The sequence below is a fragment of the Phocoena sinus genome, chromosome 2 (assembly GCF_008692025.1).
Source record: "Phocoena sinus isolate mPhoSin1 chromosome 2, mPhoSin1.pri, whole genome shotgun sequence".
In the NCBI taxonomy this organism is placed as follows: domain Eukaryota; kingdom Metazoa; phylum Chordata; class Mammalia; order Artiodactyla; family Phocoenidae; genus Phocoena; species Phocoena sinus.
Window position 1 is genome coordinate 156,187,938 of NC_045764.1, and position 12,785 is coordinate 156,200,722.

The following is a 12,785-nucleotide window of genomic DNA, read 5'->3' on the forward strand; positions in this document are numbered from 1 at the left end:
AGTCCAGCTACACTGATGGGAAGACCATATGGGGAGGCCCTGAGATTACATGGAGATGGAGAAGCAGCCAGCTGAACCTAGCCTTCTAACAACCCACATCAGAGCCAGGCACAGAAGCACAACCATCCTGGACCCTCCAGATTGATCCAGACACCCGCTATATACCAACCAATGATCCTAGGGGATGCCACATGGGGCAGAAAAATTGCCCAGTTTAGCACTGCCTGAAATCCTAAGCCACAAAATTGTGACCTATAATAAAATGGTTGTTATTTTAGCCATTTAGTTTGGGGTAATTTGTTATGCAGCAATAGATGGCCAGAAGAGGTGGGACGCTGAGAATTTGTAATAGAAAACTACAAGAATGGCAGGTTCCTTTGCAAATTATTGAGGGTCCTAAGTGGTTACCCATCAGTTCTCCTCAGTTCTAAATTTCAGCTAGGATACTGGTTGGACCCAAAAGTGTACATACGATAAAGATTTATAACTGTAAATTGATGAAACACTAGCCACATCCATCTTCTATTTCATTTCCTTTATAAAGAAGCCAATAGCATATAGTAGATGGTTGCTGTTGTTACTCCTATTAATAGTAGCTACCAATTACTGGATGCCTTTTATGGGCACGCACTCTGCTAAAAGTGCTTCACATATACTGTCCTACTTAATCATACTAAGCCTCAGTTTCCACGATGTAAAATGAAGATGGTAATAAGTATCTCACAGGGCTCTTACCCCAGTTTACTCAGCTAAGAAATTTCAGAGTCAGAATTTGAAACCAAGAGTGTCTGCCTCCAGAACCAATGCAAACTCAAAATATTTCTTTAATTAAAAGAAGAAATAATTAAATAAAGTGCTGCCCTCAGAAAAATGTTTTTACTGTTTTGTGGATTTTTTTGGGTTTTGTTTTTGTTTTGTGGATTTTTTTGAAAATCACAAGTAAATAAAAATTCTACAACTGGGTAGGTAAAATGTGTGATTTACAGCAGATAGTGAGATAAGACTTAATTTTGCTGATTCACTGAATTGAATCAAGTGGATTTATTGGAGGTTTTGAGAGAACCAGTCTTAGTCCTGATCATTAAATAATCATGAAAGTAGCTGTATACATCCTCCAGGCATATATACACTACCATGTGTAAAACAGATAGCTAGTGGGAACCGCCTTATAGCGCAGGGAGCTCAGCTCAGTGCTCTGTGGTGACCTAGATGGGTGGGGTGGGGGGTGGAGGGGTGAGGGAGGTCCAAGAGGGAGGGGATATATGTATACATATAGATGATTCACTTTGTTGTACAGCAGAAACTAGCACAACACAGTAAAGCAACTATATCCTGATAAAGAAAAAAATAAATTGAAAAAAAGAAAAATCATTTTTATAATGTTCTATTTCTAGTGGAAAATCTGCTGATAAACTTACATTTTCCTCAATCTGCTTCAAAACTGAACATTCACAAACTCTCTTTGAGTTCGCATCTATTTTTTAAATTACTCAATTAAAAATGCATCAAAATCATAAATATCACCTTCCATTATAGATTATTTTTCCCCAGTTATGTAATGGAATGTTAGTGGTAAAATACTTTATCGATAATTATCATAGTAGAATAATTAGGATATCTCTCACTGAAAAGCCTTGATACACAGTAGCAGAGAAAATAAAACTCAGAAAAGTCTGATGGGAGGAGTAAGCTGTTAACTTTGGAGTATACAGTGTAAAACCTCTCCCCTGACTTATGAATCTTCAGTAAAATCTACATTGCTCATTTTCTGTTGTGAGTGGATTCCTTATTATCAACAGGCAAGTATGATGGAACAGAAGAATGATGGGACAGTCCATATCTGGGTTACATTTTAGAAAAATGTGACTACAACAAGTATTTTTTAATCCTGTAATCTGGTGTTGAAGAAGTCCCCCCAAACTAAAATTGATCCATTAATAAGCATTTTAGGATAAAGCTGTTCAATAATTTTGAGTCATTAAACTTACTCTTATCTTAAATTTAAAAAAAAAATGTAGGAAATAACTTATTCTGTGAACTTATAGACTATTTCTGAAAAGTGAGTGTTAGCCCAAAAATCAGGACTTTAGAAGCTAAGGATCAAATATATACAAGAGCTTTGACAGCCTTGTACTTTTTAAGCCAGTAATTCCATTTCAGTACATTTTCCCTAAGAAAATAAACATAGGAGTGAGAAAAAAGTTCACATAAAAAGCCATTTGGGGCTTCCCTGGTGGTGCAGTCGTTGAGAGTCCGCCTGCCGATGCAGGGGACAAGGGTTCGTGCCCCTGTCCGGGAAGGTCCCACATGCCGTGGAGCAGCTGGGCCCGTGAGCCATGGCCGCTGAGCCTGCGCGTCTGGAGCCTGTGCTCCGCAACGGGAGAGGCCACAACAGTGAGAGGCCCGCGTACCGCCAAAAAAAAAAAAAAAAAAAATAGCCATTTGTCTCAGAATTGACTTATAATAGCAAAAATTTGGAAACTACTCAAATGATTAGGTAGAAGAATGGTTTAGTACGAAATATTGAGCAACCATTAGACATCTTTTGTCATAGACTAATCTCAGAGGAACTGCTTTTGACACAATGCTGTTAAAACAACAACAACAACCAGATATATCTACGGAGAGAAAAAAACTGATTTTCTTTGCATCATGGAATGATGGGAGATTCCACATCTTTTTGATGTGAAAGTGTTTACAAGTTTTACAATGTATATATATATATAATATAATACATATATTAATATATATATTATCTATAATATATATATTATCTTTATATATATATTATCTTTGATATATATATTATATATATATTATCTTCGTAGTCAGATGAAATAAACTTTTTAAAAATTAAGGAGTCCTTCAATATGCATTAATTTTGAAATTAATACTTGATGTTAAAATACATGGGTGATTCAGCTCACTCCCACTGGTGCAGGTCCCGTCCCTATTCTTTTGTCTCTGTTTTTTCTTTTTTCTTTTGCCCTACCCAGGTACGTGGGGAGTTTCTTGCCTTTTGGGAGATCTGAGGTCTTCTGCCAGCGTTCAGTAGGTGTTCTGTAGGAGCTGTTCCACATGTGGATGTATTTCTGATGTATTTGTGGAGAGGAAGGTGATCTCTGCGTCTTACTCTTCTGCCATCTTGAAGCTCCTCAGTCCAGTTTTTGTCCCTAGGCATTCTTTAAACGCCAGTCTCTTCTTCCCACCATCTCCACTTGCCTTATGTTACTAACGTGATGGTTGCATGAGATCAACATTTTATGGTTTCACATTTGGAAAAGGGAATCTCAAGCCTGTATTGCACAATTTTCTCTGTTCCCCATAAAGCTCAATTAATCTCATATTAATTCCTCTTCTAGCCCTTTTACTTCAGTAATTACTAAACTTGTGACTGCCATAAACAGACTCTCATAACGTTTCATGCTATTAGTGCAGAAAACTATCCATTTACTTCAAATCAGACGGATTTTATAAGGTGAAAAACATTTTTCAGCATGGGTGAACTAAAAAAAAAATACGTGGGTGATTTATTATGTGATAAAAGCCTATCACAAAATGTTACTTCAACATTAATTTACTTAATTCTTAGTCCCAGTTTTCACATCGGTATAGTACAGTATTTAAAGTATTTAAAGTAACAAAATTCTAGCTTTGCCAACATAGTCACATCTTGTTTTTTTTGTTTTTTGGGGTTTTTTTGCGGTACGCGGGCCTCTCACTGTTGTGGCCTCTCCCGCTGCGGAGCACAGGCTCCGGACGCGCAGGCCCAGCGGCCATGGATCACGGGCCCAGCCGCTCCGCGGCATGTGAGATCTTCCCGGACCGGGGCACGAACCCATGTCCCCTGCATCGGCAGGCGGACTCTCAACCACTGCACCACCAGGGAAGCCCCACATCTTGTTTTTAAAGTAGCTAAATAATTAGTTGCTACTTCCCTACACCTGGAGCATGCAGTAAAGTTGCACGTGATAGATGTCCACTAATTATGTGTTTAACGAATCTCTCCACACACCACTCACTAGAGTAAGCAGATCTAGTCAAAGTCAAAGTGGCCTGCCTCCCATTTTTTTGAACCATTGCCACTTAAAAGCAGACTAGAACAAAACCCTGAAAATCAAATTGAAATAAGAGTTGTGAAGGATCTGGGACTGGCTGAGAGCTAGGTTTTTGGTTAATAGTCTTGCTCAGTTTCTTGTTTTAAACAACACAGTCTTACTCATTATTGCATTTGTATTTCTTAAGAGTCCAGCTATGCTGACTGGGGCAGCTTCTCTTCTCTTCAGTTATTTTAATTCAGTCTCCGAGCCTGGTGGGAGTCTGAAGCTTTCCCATCGCCCTTGGCCCCATCTAACTTTGCAGGTGAAATGCCAACTCGACTTTATTATCGCCCTCAATTCTTTCCCAGTTTGGCGTGCTTTTCATTCATGGACTGGAGATGTTTAGGGTATATGGGCAAATATCTCTAAGGCTGAGGATCACAGTCAAATGCCAGGACTAATGCCTATTGAATAATTGAGGTGGGAGGGGTGACAGGACAATGGAAGAAAATCAGTAGTTGGAAAGTTCCTTCATAGGAGGGTTTAAGCCTTCATTCCCCCCTTTTTGTCTGCTCCCTCCCCAACCTGAGAACTCCCTTCTCTCACCTTGCTGATTTCCCTGTTCTTTCGGTTTAGACTGGGTACTAACTACCTGCCACAATGCCAGTTGTTTTAAATAAACCAATTTCTCTATTTTTGGCTCTTATTAACAAATATTTCTCAGAAGAAAAAAATCCAGAATCTAGATGTATGATTAAATGAACCTAATGTATGCTAAATTATCAATCTGCTGTCTTGTGAAAACACTGCACACTGGGCATCATTAGACTTTTCATCTAAATGTCCATTTTATTTGAAATCCAATGAAGGGAAATTAAGCAATAATGAGTATTTATATTTAAGCTCTGGTCAATTATCTCCTTTAAACATCATTAAAAAAAAAAAAACTGTATTTGGAGTTAGAATTCCTAATTTAAGGCCCAGAGTTGCCTCTAACTGTGTAACAGATCAGTCACTTAACCTTTCTAAGCGTCTGCATTGTTTTGTCTCTAAAATAAGGATGATGTTACCTGTTTCTCTAAAATCAGTTCTATTCCCTCACTGGTAGAACTGTTCTGAGTAATAAATATACCCAATCCCTTTTCACCTTATAATTTTCCAAGGCTGGGCTTTTTTCTATTCAGTAAGCTTCAAGACCCTCAAGTATTTCCCTGACACAGCTAAATCGCCCCACTCCGTGGAAGAGCATACTTGAAGATTTAAGCAGACTCTTTGGCACGGCATATTAAAATTTTTTATATAGGATACGTATTGCTATTTTTTTAATTTGGGGTTTTCTTTTGCATGGCTTTTATTATATTTTTTTCCTCATTTGAACAAGATAAAATAAAAAGTGAAATTCACACATTCCTAGCCTCCCAACCTTTCTCCCAGAGATGACCACTATTAACAGTGTGCTCTGTATTTTAAGAATTTATTGATGCTTATTGTATGAGTTTGGGTAGGCTAATTACTGTAAGAAATAGACAAAAATAAAAATGTGTAAACCCTAAGGTAACAAGTTTATTTCTTCTTTATGAGACAGTACTGGCTAGATGAGCAGGTGGGCAGGGTAGCCTTCCTCCATGCAGTCACTCGGGGAACCAGGCTCCTGATCCAGAGGCACTGGGATCTTCAGCTCTAGTTCAAACTCACCCTGCAGGATATCCCTATTCCAACCCACTGTGCTGCAGTTGCATATAGGTTTTCTTTCTCTCGGTGTCCCCAGCTTCCTGGCAGCGTATCTGGCCTCCTGCACACTTGAGCCATAATTGCTTTACTCAGAATTGTGTGATTCAAATTCACCCTCCCAGGCATTCTTGGAACTCATTCCAGTTTGGACTCCTATTTCCTCCTTCTTATCAGAGGTTTCTGGTACTTACCTCTACACCTCCATTGCTTTTTTTGCAACAGCTATACCAGCTGCATTCAATTCTGACATCGGTCTCCATTCAGCTAAACTACTGGCAGTCCATGCCCCACTCCCCTTCTTTGTTTCAGCAGAGATTTTATTTTTCTAGATTTATTGAGATGTAATTGACATACAACATTGTGTAAGTTTAAGGTATACAATGTGTTGATTTAGTATACTCATATACTGCAAGATGATTCCCACCATTGCATGAGCTAACACCTCTGTCCTGTTACATAATTACCGTTTCATTTTTGTGGTGAGAACATTTAAGATCTCTTGTAGCAACTTTCAGTGATATGATACAGTATTATTAGCTATAATCACCATGCTGTACATTAGATTCTCAGAATTTGCTAATCTTATAACTGGAAGCTTGTACACTTTAACCAATATCTCCCCAGTCCCCTGCCCACACTCCCACCCCAGTCCCTGGTAACCACCACTCTACTCTCTGTTTCTCTGAGTTTGGCACTTTTAGATTCCACGTATAAATGATTTCATACAGTATTTATCTTTCTCTCAGCAGAGATAGTTTAAAAGTCATTTGCAAACAAGTGTTAACCACTTACCTCAGAAGGTGGCTTCTTTTGCCTGGTGTTTTCTTGTGGTATCTCTTGTCCATCTTTCCCCTTTCTTTCACTCATACATTTTCCCTGAAAAATCCATCTCCTCTTTTGTGTCTCCCTCTCTCTGCCTGTAGCCTCTCTCACCTCTTTCTTCTCTTACAGCTACCATGTTGGTTGCCAGCCTCATTTAATCAGCTGTAACCAACAGCTGTGGTTCATTTCCCTTTCATTCTCTATCCCTAAAGTTGATTCAGCCAGGCTACACTCTTTTATTGTGACATTCTCTTGGGCTGCTCGCTCAAGTTCACTTGTTCAACAATAGTCACTCATGGAGCAATTTTCCAGACTGCAAACCACACTCAGTTGTCAAACTCTTCTAACTAGTTTACGTTTGATTGACAGACGTTTGAACCGTCCTCTCCAAATGGAAAGCTCTGGCAAGGAGTTTACTGCTCACCACACAGAGCATCTCAACAGAGTCTGATAGTCTTAGAGGGGCAAGGTGGGATTGATTGCTATGAGAGTGTGCAGTGGGGTAGCCAATGGTCCTAGTTTACCCAGGATAGAGGGAGTTTCAGGGATGCAGGGCTTTTAGTTTCAAGCCAGAGCAAAATTTAAACCATCTAGTTTAAAGTGGGTCTTTCTATGCAGGGTCTTGGTTGGATAAAGATCGTGATATGATAGTTTAGGATTAGTGGACACAACAAGGCAAAGATTTTGAAGTGAGGGTTTCTAAGAGTTTGGGGATATAAACTGTTGAAGCATTGATGGGTCTTTCAAGAAGTTCCCAAAATTAATAATAAAGTTATTTTCCTGGGCAAAAGTTATGCTAATGAAGACAAGGGACCAGGAAGGTTATGCTAATAATAGACAGTAAGCTGAGGTGGGGGAAGTGGGAGATGGTTTCTGTTCTCAGAGTTAATGCCACTCTCTCTTTTCCAAGGTCTGTTTCATATCCACTGTCCTTTGTCAAATGCAAAACCTAGTGGGGGTTTTTTGTTCGTTTGGTTTATGTTTTTAAAATTTTGCAAACATTGCATTACCTCCAACCCCAAGTCTCCAATGTCTGCTCCAGCTTTCATTCCACTCAGGAGAATAACAATAATAAAACTATCACCTATAGAGCCTTCACCATAAGCTAAGACACATGTCAAACCCCTTATAGACATTATTTGACTCTCATAAGAGTCTTATGAAAGAGGCACTATTATTGTCCCTATTTTACAGATGAGGAAACTATGGCTTAAAGAGGTCAGGTAACTTGTCCAAGGTCATGTAGCCAGAAGTGGCAGAGCCAAGATTTGATCTCAGGTCCATCCAACTCTTCAGTAATAAAAGGGAGCAAATTACTGATACATGCTACATGTGGATGAACCTCACAAACACTCTGTTAAGTGAAAGAAGCCAGACGCACAAGACTACATATTTATGATTCCATTTATATGAATTGTCCACATAAGGCAAATTTAGAGGTAGAAAGGAGATCAGTGGCTCCTAGGCAAGAGGCAGGGTGTGGGAATTAATTGCAAATGTGCATATGATTATTTTTTGTCATTGATAGAAATATTCTAAAACTGGATTGTGATGATAATTGATTTTACAATTCTGTAAGTTTACTAAACATCATCTAATTGTATCTAATCACAACGCATGAAGTTAATGGAAATTCTCATTCAGTAAAACTGTTTAAAAAATCCCAGAGGCCAGATTCTCAGCCTTCTAGTTGTTACCAGCAACCACTAGGTGCAGGTTCCTTTAGGAATCAAGCCTTACGTGCCATTCAGAAGGGGATAGACTATAAGTCTTACTAAGTTTTCCTACCGTCTTCACATAAGCCTAGGGAGGGCCTTTAAACTCTTTTAACCAATCTACACATGTTGAACACATTTAATTCTACCAATGAGAGCCTTTTTCTAAACAGATACTAATTTCACTAATGCTAACTGTGCATTTTGATTAGCATGTATATAAACCTAAGTAGATAAGTTATAGACATATATGATGTCACATGTGCTCAAGAGTTTTCAATTACTGATATAGAAAAATAAACCCAAGTGAACTCTTAATACTCACTACCTCTACTGCCTCTGAAATAGCAATTGACAGAGGAGCCTCACTGACCTTATTTTCTTGCTGTAAGCCATTATATAATCCACTCAGACTCCCACTCCAGGGCCAGGTTACTTGCTGTTGTTAATAAAGTTATCTTCCCTCAACAAACCATTGGAGAGATTTTTCTTTTCTATTCAAATCTAAAAGGTAAAAAGGCTCTGAGACTGTAGGTAAGAGAAAGGTCACCCCAAAATTTAAATGGATTGAAACTAAGCCAGTGATGAGAGCTGAACAGCCATCGTGTCCCTGAAAGGAGCCAAAAAGTAGCTTGTTGTGGATGGGACTGGCTCCTGGGAGAAGTCCCTGGGGCACCATGTAAATGTGTATTCATCTCAGGAACATTTGTTAAACCTGATTTATGTTGTTTTATTTTTCATAAGAACAGAAAGGGATATATTACAGTGAATATGTTTCCTGTACTTTTACAGAGAGATTCGGAATACCAGAAGCTTAACTTACATAGACCGTGGCGCCCTGAAAGAACTCCCCCTTCTAAAGTTCCTGTAAGTATTAACTCCTGTCCCTTCCTACCGTTTTTTTTTTAAGACAATTATAATGTAGGAATATCCCTAGGATGATGTGAGCCATTTTAGTGGTGTGTGGCCTGGAGCAAATCACATCCTGTGACTTACTCCCCACCTTTTCCCATGAGGCAAGGTAACAGGTGAAATGATCCACATTTTAAAAACCTATTCAAAAGTCAACACATAATGCTGGGATGAGAGACCTGCCCCAAGAGACATGAGGGAGAAAATGCCATCATGTATATATGGTCTTTAAATGAATATAACAAAACAAAACAAAAACCTCTGAAAGCCCACTGGTCAATTTTGTTAGGAAATGGGTATCACAATATTAGAGTGACTGTTACACAAAAACAAACAGAAAACAAAAAAGGGTAAAACCTAATCTCTTAGAGCTAGGGGGACAAAAATGGAAGGGACAGCACTTACTGCTTTGCTTTGGTGACACCTTGTGAGCTAACTGTAACCTCAATGAGAGCAGGGACCGCAACATTTTTGTTCTTTGTTGTATCTTTACTGCTTAGCACCTACTGCCTAGGTACTCAAGGAAGTGTGTTCAGTGGATGTGTGTGTATGGCCTCAGGTCTTCTGGGTACCTTCCTTTCTTCCCTTCTTTCTTGCTCACATGCGTTGTAAAAAATTAGAACACAAAAACATTATGAAGAAAAAAAGCCAACCTTAATCCCAATACTCAGAAATAATCACTATTAACATATTAGTTCATTTCCATCTAGGGATTTTTAAATAAAAGTATATATCCAAATGTATTTTATGAAATTAGTCTTTAAGGATGAATAGAGTTTATCCAGGAAAAGGAGGGGGAGGGGTAGAAGAGAAATACAAGCGGATGGGATAGCATGATAAAGATACAAAGGTGTGGAACCACATGCCTTGTTTGGGGAATGAAAAATAGTTCAGTATTGAAGAGGTAGGTGTGGGAGATGCCAGGAGAACAGAAGAGGATATGGATGAGAAATGTGGCTGAAAGGGTATCTGGGGAGTAATAAAAACTTATAGCACAAGGCAATTGCTCCTGTGTGGACTTTGAGTTCCAATCCATCAGTAACTCTTTGATATGATGGTCCCCTGCTATGTGCAGGGCTCAGTGGGGAACATGTAGGATAAAAAAACATTGTCCTTGCCTTCAAGAAACTTACAATCTAGTTAAAGAACATATTATATATGGGATTGAAAAGTTCCTCCCCTAGGAGAACAATGGTAAGTGAAAAATAAGAGGTACATACATTATCTGGGGGTGCAGGTAATTAGAGGAGACATCCAGAAGGAGATGGACTTGTTCGGGGTTTTGAAAAATAGACAGGTCTTGGTCCAAGTCCCTAATATGGCATTTCCAGCCCTTTTTGATATGGTCCCCACTTAACTCTGGGTCTCCCCGCCCCACTCTTCCACATGAACAGCTGTTGCAATTGAACTAGTTTTTTTTTTACTGTTTTTCAAATATACCTCATGGAATCTTACATCTCTCCTTTGTTATTTAGAATGTCCCATTTGCTTTCTTGAGACCTCAGGCTCTGCTTCCTCTTCAAATCATATGTCTTCCTCTCTAGAAGGAGTCAGGTCAGAATTTGCCTTAGATGGTAGAGCAATGGGACTAGAATTTTCTCTACTGGAAGACTTTCTTTAAAGATTTACTGGTAGTTACAAGTTCTCACCACGTCATACCGAAGCTCTCAAAAAAATCACTAAATCCACTACCTATGTTCTAGTAGCTGCAAGAAATGTTAAACCAACTAAGTCTGAGAGGCATCCAGAGTTTGAGAGTTTTTGTATTCATGCTGTCAATGCACGTTTTAATCTTGACATTTTGCCCTGATGACACAGCTTTGGAGAGTGAAGATATTGTCTTTGACGGATTTCCTCGCTTATCTGGACATAGTTTTATGGTACTGCTGCCATGGTATTCTCAAGTGACTACCATGGGAATACCATTCTTGGTAAAATAATGAACACAATATAACGTAGAGTTCGAAAGAAGATGCCTGGCTTGGAGTTGGGTGATTATATTGTCTTCCTGTCCCATCCTTTCCTTATTCTACCCTCTCTTCCCCCCAACACACGCATAATGTCCTCCAGTTAAAACAAGGAAATCTCACACACACACACACACACACACACACACACACACACACACACACACACAAGAAAAGAAACCTGAATTCCTATTTCTAGGAATCCCACTTGGTTCAAACAATCCCCAGGTTCTTCTAAACAGAAAAGATGTATTGACACTGGGGGACTGGGTTAGATTCTTGTACCTTCAGGGAGCACCATTTCATCCAAGGATTAGAACTTGCCATGGTCTCTCAGATAATTAATGAAGGACTTAGGATTTGATCCTAGTCTGACTTCAGAGCACATACTTTTAGCTATTACATTATTCTACTTCTTATGTGTCGATTTTCTTACCTTCTTTCTGTTCTTTTGTTCTTCTTTTTCATGTACTTTAGTGGCATTTTCAACACTGGACTTAGAGTATTCCCAGACCTGACCAAAGTTTATTCCACTGATGTATTCTTCATACTGTAAGTGTGCACATATGAAATATTTGGCAATATTTTACTTGCCACTGGCAAGAACTGGGCTGCAGCCAGAGGGGTTGGTTGAAACCAAGTGAAGCAGTTGTTTCAAGGGGGAAGCAGTGATCAGCTGTGACAAATGCACTGATGGATGAAGTAAGGCAAGGACTGAGAAGTGGCCATTGGGTTTAGTAACACGGGGCATCGGTGATTCTGAAGAGAATGCTTCCAGTGGGGTTCTGGGGGTGGAGAAGTCTGGTTGGAGTGGGCTCAAGAAAGAACCAGAAGGGGGAATTAGAGAGAGTGACCATAACAAACCCTTTAGGGAAGTTTTACTACAAAAAAGAAGCAGAAAATGCCTCAGTAGTTGGAGCATATTGAATACGGAGAAAAGGGTTTTCTGGGTTTTTTTTTTGTTTTTAATGGGAGACACTATGGCATATTTTTGCTGCTGGGATTGTTTGAATAGAAGGAATTTGATGATAATGATGATACTTTATTTTTCACATAGTTTTTCATAGCTTTTCACTCTTCCATGTGTTATCATATTTGCTCCTCTCAACCACCTTATGAGACATAAGAGGAAGTTACAATTTTTCCACTAAACAAATGAGGAAATGGAGGAATAGAAAACCTAAGGGATTTTGTCTGAGGAGAGTCCCAAGGAGCAGTTGTGAGTGGCGCTCAAACTATTTCCTGTGACTTCTGATTGGGGCCATAGTGCTCTTTTCCAAAACCTATGACACAGTTAAGTATCTTACTAGTTGTTTAGAAGTGAAAGGACATATGCAGAGAGAATTACAGACTGAGTTTGAACTACAGAATCAGCAAAATGTAGAATGATAGGATCCAAACTCTTGGGATTTTGTTAGAAAAAATGCCCATGCTTCTTTGCTGCAGAAGAGCTCAGTTCAAAATACAGGCCGTCTTCCAGCAACTAGACTGGCATAGAAATGTTCTCTAGGAGTATATGTCTTGCAAGTGGAGGGCACTTCAGTAATACTTGTGAAATGAAATCAATTGATCCCATTCTAGCAACCCCTTTTAGGGGC

The 12,785-nt window shown here is 39.2% G+C and overlaps 1 protein-coding gene across 3 annotated transcripts in view; it reads left to right on the top strand.

Annotated features, from left to right (window-relative positions):
* The window catches only part of TSHR (thyroid stimulating hormone receptor), a 168,718-nt gene that overhangs the window by 107,558 nt on the left and 48,375 nt on the right, over positions 1 to 12,785 (top strand). For 2 of the 3 annotated variants that reach the window (XM_032624938.1, XM_032624940.1), the window contains exons 4-5: positions 9,101 to 9,175; positions 11,665 to 11,739. In XM_032624938.1, coding sequence (XP_032480829.1) covers positions 9,101 to 9,175; positions 11,665 to 11,739 — 150 coding nt within the window. The remainder of the gene's footprint in view (positions 1 to 9,100; positions 9,176 to 11,664; positions 11,740 to 12,785) is intronic. The other variant, XM_032624939.1, reaches the window with a different exon arrangement.